At 34.3% G+C, this 22836-nt stretch overlaps 1 protein-coding gene and 1 non-coding gene across 2 annotated transcripts; one reads left to right on the top strand and one right to left on the bottom strand.

The window, feature by feature from the left end:
* The first annotated feature begins 316 nt into the window (after window positions 1-316).
* TRNAV-CAC (transfer RNA valine (anticodon CAC)) lies at window positions 317-390 on the top strand. The gene has a single exon. It is a non-coding gene; the product is annotated as a tRNA-Val (tRNA).
* Window positions 391-2132: 1742 nt separating this feature from the next.
* Window positions 2133-4348, bottom strand: LOC145071298 (uncharacterized). The gene is made up of 2 exons (XM_079018199.1): window positions 3511-4348; window positions 2133-3410 (listed from the first exon to the last, which is right to left on the bottom strand). Exons 1-2 carry the CDS (start codon window positions 4346-4348, stop codon window positions 2257-2259), a joined length of 1992 nt encoding a protein of 663 aa, XP_078874325.1. The 3' UTR covers window positions 2133-2256.
* Between the last annotated feature and the right edge of the window lie 18488 nt (window positions 4349-22836).

Below are 22836 nucleotides of genomic sequence, written 5' to 3' on the forward strand. Positions count from 1 at the left end.
TTTCTTAAATATTTAGACCTTTATACTAATTTTTTTTTTAAAATTAACTCATATGATATATAAATCTCATTAATATGCTCAAAAAATATCATTATACATACCAAAAATCTATCGATGGACACATTAAATTAAATGAAAACCTCTAAAATTTTGTTTTACAAATATTATTATTCTAACAACATTATTTGTTTAATCATCTAACATATTTTTCTAATAAAATTAACAAAAATTTATCTGGTGGAAATATCAAATATCCCTTGTTTCCACCAAGACGAAACTCTATAAAATTTAAAAAATGAGACAATTAAACATAAATGTCTGGGTGGTGTAGTCGGTTATCACGCTAGTCTCACACACTAGAGGTCCCCGGTTCGAACCCGGGCTTAGACATTAAAACGTTTATTTAATATTTTTTAGTTAATCATTTTTTTCACTTCGTTTATTATTGTTGTATTTTACTTTTAATTTAATACCTAAGTCGAATTATGCCTTGACATGCATTCTATGTTTTTTTTAATAGTAAAATAGTTATGAACAAATACATAAATACATACACATAAAAAGGGTGGTTTACGTACGTTTTGCATATGGAGGTTATATCAAGGGCATAAAATCATTTTATTAAGATGCATCACGGTAATAGGATCAAGAGTTGTATCGGGTTTTGTGCCCAATTTTTTAAAAAGTTTATATCATATGCATACTCTACATTACTTGATTAATTCTTTCCATTTAGTAATTAGAGTTTAATTAGTCCAATACTCCAATTTAAGTCCACGCCATTACCCTTGTTGGGAATTTGATGGTTTGTTTGGCAGACATGAATATATAGCAGACGGATTCCAATACTAAAAAGCGTACAAATGGGAGTTTAATTAGTCCAATATAAGTCCTTACTTATGACTCCAATTTAAGTGACTCTAACATAAAGTAACTGGTTTAATTCATTTTTAGTGATTAATTTTATGCAACCATCACATAATCTAATTTTAATTTCACACTTATAATGGTTAAAAAAATGGGAATGAGGATTTTGTATTTATAAATGGGTAAATGACATAAAAAAACACTTTTTTTATACAAAAATTCGATTTTGACACCGTGTTTTTTTGTATCAATTTTGATATTGTGTTTTCCAATTTGTTATAATTCTGATAACTTTATACGGTTTCAAATGGAAAATAGACAAAATTGAACAAAATTTGATAAATGATGTTCAATTTGAACAAAAAAAGCATAGTGTCAAAATTGAAATAAAAATTAAACTTAGTGTCAAAATCGAAAAAAAGTAAAAACTTAGTGTTTTTTTGTGGGAAAAAACCAATTTTGACAAGTCAGCATATCATGTCAGCATGACACGTCATCATGCACGTCAGCATGCAACCTGGTTAACCGGTCAAGTGGTCAGAATTGTAACAAATTGGAAAACACAGTGTCAAAATTAACAAAAAAAAAAAACACACGGTGTCAAAATCAAATTTCTGTGTAAAAAGAGTGTTTTGTGTGTCATTTAACCTTTATAAATTGGTTCAAACTGATTAAGAGCAATAAGGCTATGCTAGCAGAGGTTCTTTAAGTTCCAGAAATGAATTTGTCTCATTCTCTTCTTAATAAGCTCAAATACAAAAGAGAAAGTTAGAGAGCTTACTTGATAGAATCCAATCTTTTAAGAAGAAGATGTCATTTAATTCTCGTTATGCCGTCTTAATTTGATGGAGAATTCCATAGGAAATTAATTTGTGTTCTTTAGGTTCGTCAAGAGTAAAAGAAAATCTCACTCTATTTTATGCGCATGTTATGACATCTGAGGGAAATCATATTACCTTTCCATCAAGTAATAGTTATGTAAGTTGAGGTAATAGTTATGTCATTTTGGCATAGTTATTATCATATTTTGTAAATATAGAAAATCAAATAATTATTACAATATGATTATAAGGCCACATGGCCCACATCAACAGAAATATTCCAACAATCTACTTTTTAAATTGATTTGATTTCCAATTCAAAAACAACCACAGGAACAAATTAACAAAGTATATGAAGAGTTAACTAGATTCATAGTTATAAATAGATGCTTAGGGATGAAACAAAAAATTGCAAAAGTAGTTGACATACATGCATACGGGAAATTAAATTTATTTATTGCATCATCTTGCACATAAAATAAGGAGATATACAAGAAGAAAGAGTAGCCACAATTACACATCATATTTTGTTTTTTCAAGAATGCATGTGGAAGAGAAACTAGAACCTTCATAAATTTTTCAAACGCTCACAACACTTGTAATGGATTGCAAACTTACACTCGAGACATTTAAAGATCATATCACAGTTAAAATTCTTATAACATATGTTGCATCGACCATCCGACACAATTCCTTGAGCAAATGAGAGAGGGTGTTGGTGACCATCACTCTTAAGAATGTCTCCAAACTTTATATTCACAAAATCATGAAGGCCTTTCAAGTAATAAGAATGATTGTATGTATCGCTCTGAAGTATCAATTTAGCACAAACCGTATGTATGGACTGAACACAATCTTGACAATGATAAAAAGATCTATGAGGATTCAAATCCTCCTCACAAACTTCACAAAAATATTCACCCTTATGGTTCTCTATCGGGAGGTAACTTAGGTGCAAGGGATGCTTGTCATGCTTGCGTCTGATTGTTTCAGGTAATAACAAAGTACATTGGGGATGCATATAAATATTACAAACATTGCACTTGTATGAAAGATGAGATTTTAGAGAATCATACCTCCTGAGAGAAGTGAGACAAATACGACAAAACTTATAATAAGAATATGGTGATCGAACTAGTGAAAGAAGGTGATTCGGGTGAGCTTTATGTGTGATTTCTTCAGGTATAAACCCACAACCAACATCAATATAGAATCCACATTCGACACAACAATACGCAAATCCATTGCAAGGTTGTTGGCACATAGCACAACTGAACACATCGAAAAATGAATGAGGGATGTTTGAGTGCATGAGATTTAGGGGATGTTGTGGGTGACCTCGGTGTTTATCTATTTTTGGGGGAAGTCGAGCGCACCACTCATGAAGAGCAAAGTTGCAAATTACCTCAGCACACTTGTAAAACAACATGCTTGACATGATTGGTCTAATACATCCATTGCAGAGCAGTTGGGTCTTTTTCATTGGGTTATGACACTTCAATAACAAAGAGGAGGTTTGACAATTGATATCAATTTGCGTCGGGTTAACTAGAATTAGAGGGTGTTGATGCAATACATCTTTTAGGTTTGCCTCATAATTGCTTGTTCCACTTTCTAAGAAAAACAAGTGTTTTGGCAAGCTGTATGTTTCATCCGGGAATGGGAGATGAAGAAGATGAGGATGGTCAACATCTTTGTAATTTTTAACGGTTTTACCAAGGCCTGATATATAAAATTGGAAATAGAATAATAAAGTTGATTAGTATATCTCAAACGTAATTATAAATAGTTAACAAAAGTAGTCAGTTAATAATCTTTTTACCAGGAGGCAAGAAGATGGACATGAATGGATCTTTTGTCGGTGTTGCACAATCCACATGAGCATAATATAAACATTTATCGCATTTGTATATCCAAAGTTCCTCTGTATTATAAAACCGTTTACCACATACTCTGCATTTAGGATTATGTTTAGCATTTTGGTCTTTTCTTGGGAAGGAATATGAAATGGTGAGTGGATGAGTATGATAAAAAGCATCATATGTGGTATGTTGGATTAACAAAGATTTTGGTAGGAAAGCACATTCAGTGTGTATGGTGAAGCCATGACAAATGGTACATTGATAGAAGATCCCTTCATGTCTTTTACCACAAGCACTACATTCGCATAAAATAGGCTTATTAGGGATAGAACACATTAGTAAGTGAGGGTGGCAAGGATGATGGATGACAATTTTTCCTACTTCTAGGGCACAGATCACATGAATTGTAAAATAACATTTAGAACATATGTACCACATTCCATTGTGCGTTTTTTTACAAACATTGCATGAAGAATATGTTTGATTTTCATCGAGTATAAGAGGATGTGGGTGTAATGGGTACTCTAACATAGATGGGAGCTCAGCACAAAATTTGTGCAGAGAGAAATGACATGAAGAATCTTCCATACACATGTAGTAGTGTTTATGGTACACATGAATATCTTGACCACACCTATCACAAGGGACACCATGAAAGTGCTTTTTAATAATCAGATCACCACCCTCATCATCATCATCATCTTCTTCTTCTTCATCTTCATAGTATAGTGGATACTCTAGTTGCAAATCAATGAGCTTTAGTGGATGCACATGTTCAGGTACTTCAAGTAAATCCATTATAACTATATTTCTCTCTTTACAATATTGATGTTAAACACTCTAGCTTATTTATAACGGATAAAGAGAATATATGTGTGGCAAAGTAACCAAATGGAGCGATCTTTTTCTCTCATGTATAGTTGTTTATCTTAACCTTTTTTGTTATTAACTTTTCCTTTTGCAAAGAAACAATCAATAAAGTTTGTTAGAAGTGATTCCTAATAGTAATTTAATCTGCTTTTAATAATTTACCAACCAAGTTTTCCGATTTGTCCATTGTTATATGGAATTCTTAGTAAAGATTTTTATATCAAGAAATTACATAATATTAATTGTTAGTTTATAAATGCTTTATACATGGATAAACAAAAATAATGATATTGTAATGTATACATTGCTTTATCATAATTCTGAAACGGATCTAACATTTTTTTTTCATACGTAAGGAATAAAGATAAGTGAATCCCATGAAAGCATGATTCGTTTCTTCTTTTTTCTTTTTAATCATTAGTATCACCTCTTTAATAAGTAAGGAATAAATCCAATAGTAAGAGATGATATTGACATTAAATGTGTTGAAACATAATTGAAATAGTATCGATGGAAACAACAAAGTGGTCTTGTAAATTATGCAGAACAAAAAATACAATAGTCAACAACACTCAACACCCTAACAAAAGTTAGTTTTCTTCTATACCTCATACTATGTCATAGGCTACTCATGTTATCAATCAACTTAAAAAATTGTTTTTTTTTTGGTATTACAGTTGTGTAATTAGTTATGAGAGGCTACTTCAAACAATTAATTACGTATCCACCAGATTCATTACTAGTTTAATAGATTGATTGTATTGCAAATCTGTCATAACTCATAACTATCAAGATTGTTGATCTATATCTATGAGATCACATAACTGAAAAATTGGTGAACAAATTGAGAGTAAAGTGTGCTATCTTATTTCATTCACATAATATATATTTATAGCAAGACAATCCTACAATTTTAGTTATTTGATTGCTGATCAATATAGAATAGTGATTGTAAGATTGAAATGAGAATAGCAGGCACCTGTTTGGTTTATTTTCGCCAGAGAACAAGGAGCCGATGGAGATGGAAGAATCAGCGGAGAAAAAAAAAACAAATGGGATGCGATGCGAAATCAAAAGTCAAAACTGCTAGTGGAGGAGAAGGTATTTTGACGACGTTGACTTTTCTTTAAACTGAAAATAGGTTTAAATTTTGATTTTTTTTGTGTGCTCTAAGTACTTGGACTTACATTATTGGATTAAACTATAGACCAAATTAGGTGGTTTATAGTTTAATTTGTAGGCCCATGAATTTGGTATGTGCTATTAGGTAATATTTTTCTGTTAAGAATCTCTTAGAAAAGAAAATGCATACATCACTTTATGTATGTATAATTGTATACACATGTCATGGTGAGCGACTAATATCATAAATTTTATATTGGTAAAACTGATGAGAGTTATATTTAATGGAATCATTATAATATTAACTAGGATTTTGTTTTCGTTTACTTTTGTTAGTTGCTAAATCAAGTTTAATTTAATTTAAACAAACCCACCTTCTTAGTTTTCTCTTTTAGAATAATTAATTGTTTTATCTTATGATTCAAAAAATCGTATCCGTTCCCCTTGTGTTTGACACTTTTTTTTAGCATACATATATTATTTCACGATTCGATGTACTACCTAGTGTAACAACTAGTGGAGATAAAATGATTTGAAAATTTAAAACTAATGTATAAGTAACACATCACTACCTCATGTATAGTACTTGGGACAATATCACACTTCTATCTTAAAAATATGTAAAGACTATATAGGAGAAATATCAAATATATAGAGTGCTTTATTCTAAGTATTACATATGCTCCACACGCTATTTAAAGACTTAAAGACTAGTGAAGATAAGACTCAAGATGACTTGTGAATGATTAAAAGCATAAATCATTGCATATGTTGTTGTTATATTATTAATGATGTTTGTTTGCAAAACTTAAATTGTTTAAGTGAAAATGAAAAACTTAAGATTTTTTATTATTTCACTATTGCTTCAGAAGAAAGACTAAAGACGTAAGATGAAAGACTAAGAACGCATGACAAAAGACGAACGACTTAAGATGTATGGGTAAAGACTAAAGACTAAGGATGCATGACAAATGACTTATGATTTGGAAAAATATACAAAAAAATATGTTTTAAGACTAAAGACTTAATATTCTTAAAAGGAAATTATTTACTCTGCAATACATAAAGGTTCAAAATGATTTTGGGATTCTCATTGGTTTAAGAAATATGACAATTCCTTCTGACATAAAGATGTTGAATATCAGTATTAATCATTGAGCATTCCCATTGCCTAAGCTAAAGTTGCATATTGGAGGTATCAGAACGGTCCAGTCTTTTTTTGGACTGGTCCAGACAGTCTCGGGCCAATATTTTTTCAGTTTGGTCTTTTTCGGACATGTCTTTCTCGGTCTTGTCTTTTCCGGGACTGGTCTCAGTCTTTTCGGTCCGGTCTTGCGGTCTTTCCATGCACCTTTTTTGATTCAGTTACTGAGTTTTTTTGGTTCGCTTTCGATATTTTCTAGTTTTTTGTGTTTCAGTTTCAAGTTCTTTCATTAACAAATATGTGATTAACACAAAAATGATAGATTAGAATTTTTTTAAAATGATTTACTTAAGTTTATTAAAAGCAAAAAGGAAATAAGTTAGATAATATGTAGTTAACAAAAAAATGATATGTTTATAAACTTTGGCTACCTGTCATATTTTTAGACCGGTCTTGGGTCGGTCTTAAAACGGTCCAAGTTTTTTCGGACTGGTCTCAGATGGTCTTGGTCTGGTCTTTTTTAGGATCGGTCTTTTTTTAGTTTGGTCTCGTTTTATACCGGTTTGATCTCGGTCTCTTTTGGGTCCGATTTGAGATGAGTCTTTTTGTGCAAGTCTAGCCTAAGTTATGTATTTTTATATGTATTAATTCGAGAGTAGTGTTTGAAGATAGTAAAGGAGACCTAGACGTTTAGAAGGCTATGATTATGTAGTGGTTCCTTTAGTTGATGTTATGATATCATATTGAAAACACTCTACTATAATCTTTTGAACAGTGAATGTTATAACAACTTAAGATTGTGGGACCGTATCTTCTGCAAAAGAAAATTTTAAAAGATTGTTAAATTATTTTAAAACAAATTAATCATTTAAGTTAAAAGAGTTTTGTTTCAATTTGGTATCAACACGTTAGTTTAAGTGAACCAGATGTTTAAGTGAACCAAATGCTTATTTTAGTATACGTACTTAAACTATATATGCACTTAAACTATAATGCTTAAAGATGATTAATGCTTATTTTAGTATATGTACTTAGACTATATATGCACTTAAACTATAATGCTTAAAGATGATTAGGAAGATAATGATGATGACACTAGGATATGCCTAGGATATATGACATAGGATGTTATGTGTTTAATTCTAAATGTTAATTTATCATTTAATAATTAGCATGTGGAATCCTCTATAGTGATAAACCTAAGGAGCAACTAATGCCAACAAAGGAAGAAAATGTTGTATAAGACAACATCAGAGTGTAAACACTTCTTCATCGTCTTCTCCAAATATCATCACTAGTTCTATGAAAATTTCATAAATATGATTTTAGGATGGAATTGAGATAATAGGGATTTAAGAATGCATCTATGTATTTGATCAAATTTCAGCTTCAATTCCTCTGTTCCAAGTTGAAGTTTAGACCAAATCATGTTTTAGGGAAATTTCTAACCATAGAGTTTGGGATTTCAACTTTGAATTAAAGTATATGAATCTAGTGCTTGTTTTAACTTGGATTTTATTTCCCTTATATTGACTTAATGAATCCAAAATCTAGGACTAGCACCTTCTATTGAGCCTATTGGGATTTCAAGCTTTCAAAGGATCTTCAATGGAGTTCTAGGCATGGAATTGTGATTATGATTTGGTTCTACATATTTGAAAGTTCAAATTACATAATAAGATTGTTTTATTGATCATCTGAATCATAATAAATAGTATTTAATGATCATTTGAGGTTATTAACATAAAAGCTTAAATGATCACTAATGGAGTTGAACAAGGTTTCAAAGCTTTAAAGCATTTGATCTCTAAGTTGGAATTTTAATTTCTCATGTTAATAAGGTTATGAGATGTTAGTCAAGGATTAAAACATGTCAATGTATGTTAAGTACCAATAAAAGGTCTTTTTGTGGAGCTCTATTTAACCCTATAGAAGCTATCAAAGAAAACTCACATTATAATCCATTGATTGCACATAGACCATGTATTTACCCCATAAGATGGGGAACATGCCTTTATAAAGCCCATAAACATAAAAGTTTTAGGCCCAACTCTATCAAAAAAAACCAACCCACTATTTTATATAACGCTTAGGTCAAGCTTCAGGAGTTCATGTCATCAAACGATCATCAGATTTAGGAAGCCATATGCATGATTTTACGTCTATATTTTACAAAAATAAAACCCATGGCTTATTAATGTTCAACTTATTTATTTATTTTTTAAGTTTCACCAAACTGAATTTTCGTTTTTCCTTTTTCTTATAAGCTTGTACTTCTTCATATGCGACACAAAAGTGAATCCAAATGCGAAAAGCAATTTTTGAAACAGTTACAATGAACCACACTAATTAAGCACATTTTATTAAGAGTCTAACTCAAGAAATCTTTATGAAACATGAATTCTTGATTTGCTATTTACATCCCCACAAGGCCACAGCAATCCAAGCGGTGTAAGAGAATCCTAACACTTGGCTCCCAATGTGGAGGGCAAAAAGGGTATTTCACAATCATGGTGTTTGTTGACAAACGGTATTACAAAACTGTATACAAACTCATGAATAACTTGTGCATTTGCTAATGGAGTTGACCATCATTTATATGTAGGGTAAAAAGACATAAAAGGCCACTTTACTGGCATGCTAAAAGCCTACAAGATTCTTGGTTTCATGCTTATACGAAATGTGATCATATGAAAGAACCATAAGCAATCGATCATACTTCAGAGCTTGTTGCCTAAAAGAGGATAAAAGAAATCCATTCATTTAACGAATGTTAAAATGATTATGTTCAGAATAAAATACACCTTTTACAATGTAACGTACAATTTACTGTATTTGATTTGTTTTTCTCTTTTCTTATTCTTTTTCGAATCCTCAATAAGAAATTATATATTCAATTTAGTTTCTATTTATATTATACAACCATATAAGTTTTCGGTTTTATGTTCTTTATAACTTTAAATAGAAAGTAAACTGAGTATTGAAAATCTTGAACTGGAATTAATCAATTGGTTGGAATAATATTGCAAAAAAATTGAATTCTGTTGTCAAATATGGAAAAATGAAATCTAAATGTTCAAAAGTGTTTTTGATTTTATTATTATTATTATTATTATTATTATTATTATTATTATTATTATTTTTGATAAAGAGTTTTTGATAGTATAGATAGATGTGGCAAAGTGTAACAACATAATAATAATAATAATAATAATAATAATAATAATAATAATAATAATAAATAGTGACAGATGACACACACAAAGCCAAGCATGATAAAGAGTATCCAATGGAAAGTACTAAACCACTTTTACCCTTGAAAAACATAATTATTTTTTACACGCCCCGATTACCTTGTACGTATAGAATTTATTGAGAAGCTAGCAAAATACTAAAAAGATTACAATGAACCAAAATCAAATATGCGTTTTTTTAACCTCTCAACCCATTGAATATGTTTTCTACAAAATCATATTTGAGACCCAAAAAATGTGATACAATATTGTCCTAAATGACAAACTTCTTTAAAAGATTGATGAACAATCTTAAATATGTTTTTCTAGCATGATAAAGAGTATACAATATTTTCCAAAACCATATTGGTACGAAGGTTCCAAAGGACCAGAAAAATAGTCACGATGATTGCATCCAAACATTTTTTTTTACAATAGAATTAGATTTTATGGTGAAATATCCCACCAAAGTGCAATTTGATTCTAGGAGAATAAATAGTGCAATGGTATAAAAAGGTAGGATCTAAAGGTACGTTCGTATGAGTTACTGAGTTAGTAACACACATATAAATAATAAATAAAAAGTAATATTGTAATATGATATTTTCGCAAAAATACAAATGTCATCAAACTCATATTTGTTAAAAACATCACTCATTGTAGTGATTCATTGCTCATCATTAAATGTTCTAGTCTCCATTGTTAAATGTTTGAAACCTTTCCATACAAAATTATGTTCATGGTTGATTACATCATAACATCATATTTTACAACTAAACATGACGTGATTATATTATCATCACTTTTAAAACCCTAACTAGTCTTTGACTTCCACAAAGTCATACTCATAATCAGAACAATTAAGTGTACGCCTAGATACATCCAAACAACACATAAACAACAAGAAAATTGTGGGATAATTATAGACATAAAGTTGAAACAAAAACTGAAAAGTATTCGAAATCTAGAAACACCCTTTTCCTTTTTCTTGAAATTCAATAAACCGTTCCTTTCTTTTTCTCATGATTCTTTTTATGCATTTGTGGATCCGATTTTTCAAGAAGATACAAAATAATTTGAATAAAATTAGGAAGAAAACAAAATAGTTGTAAGAATGATTAGGGAAAATAATTGAAATGTCTTTTAGTCAAAGGAGACAGACTGCACAGGAGAATGTTTGTGGACACAATAACTAGAAAAGCATGACGTAACAAGGACTACTACAACATATCAATGTCTTTGTTCTTTTCACCTTTTAAAACAATAAAATAAATAATAAACATCATACTTTTTGTGTATTTTTATTGTACTGTTTGTGTTTCTTCCGATTATTTTTTTAATTTCGAAAATATGCCATATCAAACGTTCAAAAAACCAAAACACGACACAAGCTTTGTATCTGTTTATTGATATCATCATATAACAATCACCAAAAGCTTTGTATCACAAGTGGTCTTTCTCTTTGAGCTCCATGGTTCAAATCCTGAATCATAGGTGGAATCATGAATGGTTTAGGATTGATTAGATTTGTCTTTCAAGAAAATAGAAAAACTGATTAAATTATTATAAATTGTATTCAAAAAATGTGAATCGTTATATAAATTATATGTGACATGTCACGTTTATATCAATGTGGATGCTTATATCAAATGGGCAGGTGATAACTAATGAAATGTCATGGTTCGCTTAAAATTTAAAAACACCCAAAAAACAGTGGATCCCATTTTGTTTTTCAATTCTACCCTTATATTAGTTATATGAAAAGTAACAATATTACATTCGCAACAAGCTGGTTTTTTTAGATTAGAGTAGTAATATATTTTAATAATAAGTTAGAGGTAGTATCACTATTTTAATAATGATGTAGGTGAAAGTCATCAAAATAAAAGTAAAATAAATATTACAACACGAAATAAGTACATCTTTTCCTTAGTTTCATTAGCCCCCATCAAAATTTTATTATGGCATGGTGGGTATGTTCATTATTTAAAAGCCACGTATCAAAATATAGTGATCTATAACGTTGACGAAATAAATAAAAAAAATTATTGGTATCTTATTGCTACTCCTAACCTAGGCGCATGCTAGCTTAGGGTATTCAAAACCAGATATCCAAAAATTCGGATAGTTAGATTTTAATATCCAAAAATGTTAGAACTTTCAAAATAAAATTTTAAAAATATTTTATAAATTGCATCCAGTAGCCAAACAAACACTATCTATTAACAAATGTTCATGTATTCATGTATATATTCACGTCGATGTCCATGGATTGAAAAAAACTTCAAAATTTTGTTTTAAAAATTGGATTCATACACCACTCACGCACCCCATGTACATCAGCTGAGTTAGCCTCATATAAGAATGCAAATAAATGATTCAGTCTTTGAAATTGTATGATCACTCCATTATTGTTAGACATTTAATTCTGGTGTTGAAAAAAAAGAAACAACATGAGACGATGAAAAATGGGAGTAAAACATACAAACAAATGAATTTTTTTTTTTGGATTTAACGTATATAGAAAAGGATAACCTTTTGAAAAATAGGTTTAATGTTTTTGACACAGGATTTAAAAAACCGTAAAATTGAAAGTAATAAAGTATATGGGAAAATGGGAATCCAATCGTGAAGCAATCTAAATTAAAACCCCAAATCCCTACGTGTAACTAAAATTGAAAGGTAAATCACAAGAAGTCAAAACAAAATTACATTATATAAAAAAAAAACTTTAAAATATAAGTTATACATATTTGGGTTTTCTTTAAAATCGATATCCGAATCCGAATCTGAATCCGAAAAATCAGATATCCGAATTTCGGATATCTGAAATTTCGGATAATTTTAGTTCGGATTTTCGGTTTTTCGGATACGGATATTTTTGAACACCCTATTTCCGACGACTTGGACCCAGGGGGATAGAGGGGGAGTTTATGCATCATATTTCTTATCCAAATCGAAATTCAACGGGAGTATACTGGGTAAGGTCAGATTTTTCTATTGCGAGCAACATTCATTGGCTAATTCGATTGTCGATAAAGAATTCGATCACGAGGGTCATAGTTCTTGTACTTCATTCAACAAATTGGGATATGTGGGTCAACTTGAAAGGGAGCAATCGTTGGACTCTCTTTCAAGCGATAAGCCCGACATACATGTTACAAATAATTTGTTGGGCTTTCTTTCAAGGGAAGAATTCAATCACAAAGGTCATAGTTACGAATACTTATGATTTCGAGTCTCATGATAAGCCCAACATGCATCTGGAGGTGGAGGAGGTTAGGTTGAATAAATGGGAATTTCTTATTAGTAAAACTTCTAATAGAGTTATTTTGGGTGAAGTCAAGGAGGTTGCACTCATTCCAAACATTCATGATTTATGTATGAGTGAAGTGTTCATCGGGTTAGATCTTCAGTACATAGGAGGTTTATGAGTGGTGGTGGAATTGAAATCTTCACTAGGTACTAGAGTGTTGTTTTATGAATTGAAGTTATTTTTTAAAGATGTTGATGTTAGAGAAAGATTAGTTTGGCTTAAAATTAAAGGTATTCTACTGGGAGCGTTGAGTAATGACTCTTTTTAGAAGTTAGTTCAAAGTGGATCAAATGAGTAACTTGTATACCAGGAAAGGTTGGTTACTTGTCACGTCCCAGAAACCACGATAAAATTTTCATTTTTAAAAGGAATTTTCATAAAATCCATAAGATAATCAAACATTGTTTCAAGATAAAACCATAGAAATCAGAGTATCAAAATAATCTCTCAAAACATGAATCAGCAGGAGAATGTGTACGATCATGCCGTCGCCTTACCCTGATCATCTAAAGTACATGAAAACATTTAAATCCACAACTGTAAGCCAAAGCTTAGTGAGTTCTCCCAAAATAATCCACACAACAATACATATATAATGCATGTACACATGAGCCTACAGTCTACATGGACCGTCTCGCAAGGCCTACAAGATATCTGGATCGCTCTGTTGAGCCTACAGTCTACTGGCCCGCCTCGCAAGGCATACAGTAGTTGGACCGCTCCCTTGGGCCTACAGTTGACTGGACCACCTCAAAAAGCCTACAATATACTGGACCGCTCGGGTATCTTGTCCTACAACACAAAGCAGGATCGCCTCAACCCAACCATAACATGTCGACATATACACATAAACAATCAAATAGATAGTAGCCAGAAATATAGGTAATCATAACAGATCTACCAATCAACAGATCACTACAACATACCAACATCCTATCCATAAGGATACATAGATCACTACAATATAAAACATCCTACACAAAAGGATACATACTGCAATACAAGGTATAATGAGAAAACTCACATCGCAGTCTAGCAGATGACAAAACTGTCACAGATCCAATAACTGACACTATAGGCCACCTATACAACAATCATGGACCAAATCTCAAATTACAACCCAAAACCCTCAAATTGACCTAAAGTCTCACAGTTGGCTGCCACACCATGGCTAGCTTCAACCATGTCGTCGTGAACTCATGACAAAATAGTCGCAGAAGCCCCTAACGTCACACCGTGGAGGCTGTATCTCCATGTTGTGGGATTTGTCCAGACCAACTTAATTCATTAAGCTCTTAATCTTTCAAACTACCCATTCATACTTCCAAAAGGCTTTCTCTCATCAAATAATTCATAAAAATCAGTGCTTTGTAGACATGCATGTCGAATGCATGTATTGAACTCCAACTAGGTCAACATGGAAGAAAATGAGGTCAAAAACTCATGTAAGGATTCAAAACTCAATTATTCTTTAGATCCAGGACATATAACCAAAAGAGGACCTCAATGATCCATAAAGTTGCCAACTTTATGGATTCCAACCATACCAACCAACTCAAACATGAAGAATAAGGCAAGGAAACCTAGATCTAGAAACATGTAGAATAAAGGTTGGATCTTGAAGACTCACGAGGGTCCAGAAGATGAGCTAGGAGGTGGAGGATGAGCTTGTTTGCTAGATCTACACACAATGAGTGCCTTCTTCTTCTTCTCTCCAAAAATCACCACAAGACTTCAAAACTCAACAATGGTAGGTAAGGTTTCTTGAGAATTGAAAGGAAGGTGATGGAGGCTGAGAGTGTGCAAACCCTAGTCCTCACTTTCCTTAAATAAAGGCACAAACCCCGAAATTTAGGGTTTAGCATAAAATGGTTTTCGTATCGTGGCCACTATACTACCACGTTGTGGCACCCGCTTAAGATACGCGATTCCATCAGACCTTATCATGTCGTGGAAGCTACATCACCACGTTGTGAGCTTGAAAATCAATCTTTTTGGACTTGAAAACCATAACAACAAAAGAAGCATATATACCTGGAATTGGGTATTACAACTAATGACTAATTACATGGACCATATAATGTATTCCATAATGATGGGTTTCCATGATATCTCTATTGTTGTTATAATGTGGGTGTTAGGGAAACCAGATGATACTTGTCAAGACTCGGAACTAATCTGATGCGACTTACCAAGTTCCGATGACCCTTGTTATGAAGTAGTGCGGATAACACACGAAACCAAAAGCACACAAGGACACACTATTTACGTGGTTCAGTCAAGGTGACCTACATCCAGGGGCAGGAGGGGAGTATTCTTTATTCACAGATTTCTCAACTAGAAATTATAAGTACAACTCAATAGAGATTTGACCTACTCACTAAGGATACAAAATACATGCCAAATGACTTAGCATGCTTCCCTATATATACTGAAGGGATCATACCTAGAAACATAACGGGCCAAGACCATTGTACCATAGGCCTATAAATGGTTTCAACCAATCACAATCCGCCATACAACAACTTTTGGAACATTCATCATTGATTTACATTGCATGAGCATCAGTAATACACATTATGGAGCACCATGATCCATAGTGACTCATCATGATTCAATAGTGGCACATCAAGATCACCATGGATCATAAATCATCATTGTGGCACATAAAGCAATAATACTTGAGCATCTTCAACATCTGAGCAACCTTGAACAATCTTGAGCAACATAGAGGAATCTACAGCATAAGTGGCTCATCAAGGGATACCATGGCTCATCAGGAACACATATGGAACACTAAGAACATGTATGGCTCATCAAGCCACGTAATGGTGCATCATGATGAAAAAGTGGCGCATAATGATCATTTATGGCGTATCCATGCTTCAGCAGCACAACAACAACACATCAATACTTCAGAGTACTCCATGTCACATTAGAATGGCACACCTTGTGCCAAGGTAGCACATCTTGTGCATGAATGGCGCACCTTGTGTCCAAGGTTGCACATCTTCCTTAATCATGGTGCATCTAGCTTCAAGGTGGCACATCCTCCTTCTAAACAGGCACATCTCCTTCTCATATGGCATACCTTACTACTTAATGGAGCACCATGCCTCCTAAGTGACACATATATATTCCTGGAGTGACGCATCCATGCACCAAGGTGCTTCATTCCACTCCCAAGTTCTCCATACCCTTCTCATATGCTCCATTCCTCTCTCATGTGCTCCACACCCTTCTCATATGCTCTATTCCACCTATATGATGATTTGTTCCTTTGTCACATGATTTGTTCCTTTTTTACATGATCCATTCCCTTGTCACGTGATCTGTTCCTTTGTCACATGCTCTATGAACTCCAAGTGCTCCATTAAGTTCCAAGTTCTCCGTTGAACTCAAATTGTAACACCCCGAATCTTAGGTATAAACTTCTCACTCTTACATTTCTATTTAAAAGGTCTAGTTGACGATTTAGATGCCCTGACTCGTCGAGTAGGCACGATTTTGGTCGCGGGTTTTATGTGACCAACTCGACGAGTTGGAGGACCGACTCGACGAGTTGGAGCTAGAGGATGAAACCGTAATTTTCGGGGTATTGCACCCTATTTAAAGGGTAATTAGCCTCCCTTAGCCTCCCTTACATCTCCCTTTGAGTCCAGAAACCCTAAATCACCTTTTCTCTCCATATTTATGTGTTTTAAGCTTGGAAGGTGGATCTTGGTGAAAGGAGCTTGAAGATCAAGAAGCTTGAGCAAGGAACAGTTGAGGATCTAACTATTCTGCTTATTGGCATCACTTTGAAGGTAACAAGTCGTTACCTTGACCTTCCTCATCTTAGATCTCTTTATGGTTAAGATTGGGGCTTTTCTAGCTTATAAGTGAACCATATTCGGGTATGAGCTAGGATTTGAAGTTGCAGCTTCAGATCTGAGCTTATCTTGGTCTCTATAACTATAAAGTTTCCAGACTTAGAAAGTATGAACTATTCCCTTTGAGTTAAACCCCATTTTACGCTTGAATTTAGTATTTTAAGCCTTTAAAGCCTTGCACACACGTAAAGTTTGCAACTTTACGTGATAAGTGATATGAGCATATCTAGTTATAAAATTCATGCATTATCTTAATACTTTATGTTGTTTTTGTCTCAATTAATGAACCAAAAGTGCTTAATTAGCTTAAATATTTCATTTTCAGCAACAAAGACATGCTCGAAAGGAAAAGGAAGTGGAACTAGCGATTGGAGGCTTGGATCTTGGATTTTGAAGAAAGAAGGATGTTGCTGGACAGCTTGACCCCTCGTCGGTGTTTTGGCCATATCTCATGAATCGTAACTCCGATTGACGGGATTCAAAATGTTTTGAAAACTAGACACGATTTTAGATGACTTTCGTGTTTTGAGAAAATGTTGATTCCAAACTGACTCGGCGAGTAGGCCATCAACTCAACGAGTTGGTCAGAAGTTTCGCGATTCTTGACTTTGCCTTGCCGTACACGGGATTTTAAGTGATGGACTCGGCGAGTAGCCCCTGTTTTCAGAATATATATATATATATATATATATATATATATATATATATATATATATATAAACGCTTCTCATTCGAACCCTAACGAATGGGGGAAGTTTAGGACGATTTTTGGAGGCCAGAAGGGTTCTTAGAAGCTGTGGTTTTCGAGATTTCAACCTAGATATCAAATTGGAAGAAGATCAAAGGCAATAACACACTACTTTTATCTTAATCTTTTACATAAACCATGTTTCAATCATTAGATTATGTTTTTAGTTTGTTATTTGTTGTAGATATGAGCTAAAAACTCATAATTTCTGTTTAGGAAAGATGAATTTGTGATTATGGTTTGATTTTATGGTAGGATTGATTTAATATTGGTGATTTTGTTGATTTTAGCTTGTTAAAGAACCTTATGTATGAATGATAACTATTTTTCTGTTAATAGGAAGATAATTGAACTGCATGAACATCTCTTAGTTGTTAACCTCATATGTTTATGTGACCGCTTTATCATATGTCTAGGATTAATGAACATAAAACTAGAATTAATAAGAAAAATAGGTAAATTCATGTGTGAGCTTGTGTGATGACCATCAACAAGAGGTTAACTAAAGGACCAAATTAGTTAACCATTACAAGTCCAAATTAACCCGAATAAATAACCTAGTGAATTGAATTAAATTAGACAACTGGCCACTGTTTGAGTTAGTTTGTTCTCTAAGGATTAGTGCAGCGAACGTGAATCTAATCACTAGAATCGATAGCCAATAAAAGAATTAATCCATTGCACTATTACCATAATATCAACCATAGGATCAATTGAGTTGAACTAAACAGAAGTTCCCTTCGTTATTGAATTTAGGTGAATCTTTGTTTATCTAGTTCTTAGTTTCTTGGTTTAAATTTTAGTTAACTGTTTAAGTTTCTAGTCTTGCAAAACTAGAGAAAACCCATTTTCTATTACTTGTTTTATTTAGATAATATTAGCATTTATTTTAATTGTTTAACGTTCCCTGTGTTCGATACCCTACTTGCTTGAACTATATTACTAATCGATGGGTACACTGCCTTTCGTGTGTTTATTTTGTGTCTAAGTTAGTAGGATTAAAACTAGTTTGTTTCACACACATCAATAAGCATACCTTAGGAAGTTAGATCTACCATTTGGAGCCTTGAAATGGCTCAAAATCATCTGGACAAGAAATGGACATTATGAACTCGATGAGTCGGATAAGGGACTTGACGATTTAGGAAGGGTTTTCCCGTTGTTTGGTTTCTGCATGGACTCGGCGAGTCAATAGAGGAATCGATGAGTCAGTTAGGGTTTTCCCCGACTTCTGGACACACATAGACTCGACGAGTTGGTCGGAAACTCGGCGAATCAGTGAGGGTTTTTATCACCTTCTGAACTCTTAATGAACTCGACGAGTTTCTAGCTGCACTTGACGAGTTGAGTCAACATGGACTGTTGACTTTGACCGTTGACTTTGATTTGGACCAATGGTTGACCAGTTTGACCTCTGGGAGTATTTTGGTAATTTAGGAATTTATGGAAGGGAGTCATCAGTGATTGTAGGTGTTGGATTAGGAGCTGCATTTGGAGGAGTTTGAATTATCACTTCGAGCTACTTGAGAGGTGAGTTCTCCTCATTATACCAACAGGGTCTACGACACCAAGGTCGGCCCTTTATGATTTGCATCCTGGTTTAGGATGGTTTCTATTTTATTGATCTGTTAGATTTCATCCTAGTTTTAGCATGGTTGCTATGTTAGTAATCTATTAGATTTATATCCTGGTTGTAGGATGGTTGCTATGTTAGAGATCAGTTAGATCGATATCCTGGTTATAGGATGGCTGCCATGTTAGGGATCCATTAGATCTGTATGACTACCTATTATTGCATGCTAGCGCATGATATTTATGTGCACATGATTGTTTGGGGACTTGGGTTGAGGCAGCTCCTGCTGTGTGCTGTAGGCCAAGACACCCAGGGTGGACCGGATAGACTGCAGGCCCGGGCTGGGGAAATTAGTGAGAGGGCGAAGGCCCGGCGAGCAGTCCGGATAGGCTGTAGGCCCCGAGGAGGGCGGTCCAGACGTGCCGAGGGCTCGAAGAGCGGTCCAGATAGACTGAGAACCAGAAGGCGGTCCAGTCAGACTCATGGCTCGTTATGCATGTTGTTTGCTTATATGTTTATATGATATGGTTATATCTGTATGGCGTTGGTATTTTGGGGGTAACTTACTAAGCCTTCTAGCTTACATTTATCGATTATTTTTTTAGGTTCTTATGATGATCGCGGGAAGGTGAAGGCGTGATCGTACCGCTCCTCACATTTTATGATTTTATGATTTGATTTTGTTATACTCTGGCAATATATTATTATGAAAACAAGTTTTGTAATAATCATGGGTTTTGAAATGTTTTAAAAAGTTTAAATTTGGCATGATTTTTTTATAGGTGTTACAAGTTGGTATCAGAGCCTTGGTTTGAGTGAATTCGAAGAAACACTCGTGTGTCTCCAGTCTCAAACTGAGGACAAGAAATTAAAACGATTTTCTTAAAATGTTTTCAAAATAATAAAGGAGGATGCAAGTGTACAATCAGTCGGAGCTCGCGGATAGACCCCAAAATACCTTACGGATTATTTGATTTCTGTGATATGTTAGAACAACATGCTATACTAGGCTAGGGATCTTCATGAATTTCATGATAGAATTGTTTGATTATATGATGTCTGATAGCCTAGGGTTTTCCTTATATGAAATTGACATCATTACTGTAGTTGCTTAGTGTATACATCACGGTTGTACATAATTAAGATCTTATAGCCTGAGAATGTTTTGTTTGGCCTTTTTCCTGTTCATATTTGATGAAGGGCTTAGGGTAGGATCAGGTATTCGAAAGTCTATAGGGTCCAGCGTTATGTATGACTAGCATACACGAGTGTTGCAGGGTTGGTGGAAGTTTCATGGATAGGTTGTTGGATGAGTCCGCCTGTTATGAGATATTTAGTCTTCCTCTAGGAGTGAGGATTGAGCGCATACCATGCTTATGTATGTTTTAGGGTGTTGTGATGATACTTGAGACAAATATGGGTAGGTGTGGGAGGTTGTGACATCCCCATTTTCACGGCCAGAAAAGACCGATTTTGTTTATGCTTTATAAAAACCAGAGTACCTCTTTTAATAAAAATGTTGTGGAATTTTTTCCCAGTAAAACATGATAAATACGTTATCAAAGCATTTCTGAAGAAAAGTATTTTTATTCGTTTTAAAACATTTGGGATGTCATCGTCATTACAAAAACATAAGCATAAACAGAACTTACATTCATTATCACTAGTGATATATATCTCTTTAATCTCTCAGTGTAATGTGACTTCATATCAAAACATGTGATATAAATAAACTGAGTGGGTCAGGTTGGTAAACCTGGTGTGTAACATCCGGATTCCCAGACATAATATTTTATTCCTTTATTTTTGGAAGTTGTGAGGGGACTCGGCGAGTTGGTGTTTAAACTAGCCGAGTATGGTCGCGAATTCTTATCCAAGTTCACAGCTGGACTCGGCGAGTTCATGAGTGGACTCGGCGAGTCCACACTGTTTAATGAAACCCTAATTTCCTAGGTTTGGTACCTATTTAAAGGCCCATAGGGCTATCATTTGCAGCTACCAAACCCCATAGAGAAACCCTAAGAGATCTAGAGCGTTTGTGAGGAAGGAGAGGCCATTTGTGATCATTTTGTTGGTGCAATTGCAAGAAGGGGAAACCAAGGAAAGAGGAGGTTGAAGGAGGTGTGATTCTGGTGATTTTAGAGCTCATAGACTTCATCATGAGGTATTTTTCGGACCTTCTTCAGATGTGGTGTTGATTCCTAGAGTTAGGGTTTTCTAACCCCCTTTAGAGGATGGATTTGTCGAGTAATTGGTCCCTTCTCGAGTTCATGCTTTGGATCTGGACTCAAAGAGGTCCAGAGACCTTAACCCTTGGGGCTTTTTGGAGTTTTTCTGGGAGTCATGAACTTAGGATGTTATTTTGGGACTAAATCACCAAGTAAGACCACCTAGATGCTATTTGAGTGTCAAGGTCTGAACTTTACGTGATTATCATGCTTGGGAAGGTCAGATCTATGTATTAAAGGAACAGATCTGACCTCAGGAGGTCTATGGAGTTTGTGCATGGCATAAACTCACCGATTCCAAAGATCAGACTCGGCGAGTAGGGTTAGGGTTTCTCGTAAATCACTCAGTGTGTAGACTTGCCGAGTTGGGGAAATAACTCAATGAGTCAGAGGGGGATTAGAGGACTGGAGTTCAAGGCGGAACTCGCCGAGTTGTTCTTGAGACTCGGAGAGTTGAGTCGGGGTGGCCCCGCGATTCATGCCAAGGGTGACTCGTCGAGCAAGGGGAGGAACTCGACGTGCCGAGTGGGACTAAAGAATTAGCGGACACGTGTAGACTCGCCGAGTTGCCCAAGTGCACTCAACGAGTTGGGTCAAAGTTTGACCGTTGACTTTTGTTGACTTTTAGGGTTTGGTCAACAATGAGGCCTTTAAGCCAAGAGAGGGGTAAAATGGCCTTTTACCCTTCTGAGGGTGTTAAGAAAGGTTTGAGTATAGTTATATTTATGAGAGTATTACTTTTTGTGATTAGGCGGAGGCTAAATCATATTTCTACCGAGTCAGAGACTTACCGAGACACCTCAGAGATTACCGAGACACCTGAGGTGAGTCTTCTCACTATACGTACCTAGAGCGGTATTATATGTTGACCAGAGGGTCCTACGTGTTATATATGAGATTATGTGCTATATGTTATATGTATGTTGTATGATGTTATAAACCGGACCAGAGGGTCCAACGATAGAGACCGGGCCGGAGGGTCCAACGAGCTATGACCGGACCAGAGGGTCCAAAGAGCTACGGGACTGGAGGGTCCCGCTGAGACACATCGACCGGATGGTCATATTATAGCCTCGAGTGGCGTATGTGTTGTATGCGGTATTTTGGGGAACTCACTAAGCATTTATGCTTACAGTTGTTGTGTTATATGTTTTAGGTACTAGCGTGGACCATGGAAAGG

The sequence above is a fragment of the Lactuca serriola genome, chromosome 8 (genome assembly GCF_051521515.1).
Source record: "Lactuca serriola cultivar US96UC23 chromosome 8, Lser_US96UC23_V15, whole genome shotgun sequence".
Taxonomy (NCBI): domain Eukaryota; kingdom Viridiplantae; phylum Streptophyta; class Magnoliopsida; order Asterales; family Asteraceae; genus Lactuca; species Lactuca serriola.

Excerpts from the sequence above, each read along its gene's own strand:
- LOC145071298 (XM_079018199.1), bottom strand. The coding sequence starts at position 4,348 with ATGGATTTACTTGAAGTACCTGAACATGTGCATCCACTAAAGCTCATT. Across the intron at positions 3,411-3,510 it reads GTCCATCTTCTTGCCTCCTG|GCCTTGGTAAAACCGTTAAA; the intron begins GTAAAAAGATTA and ends TTTATATATCAG.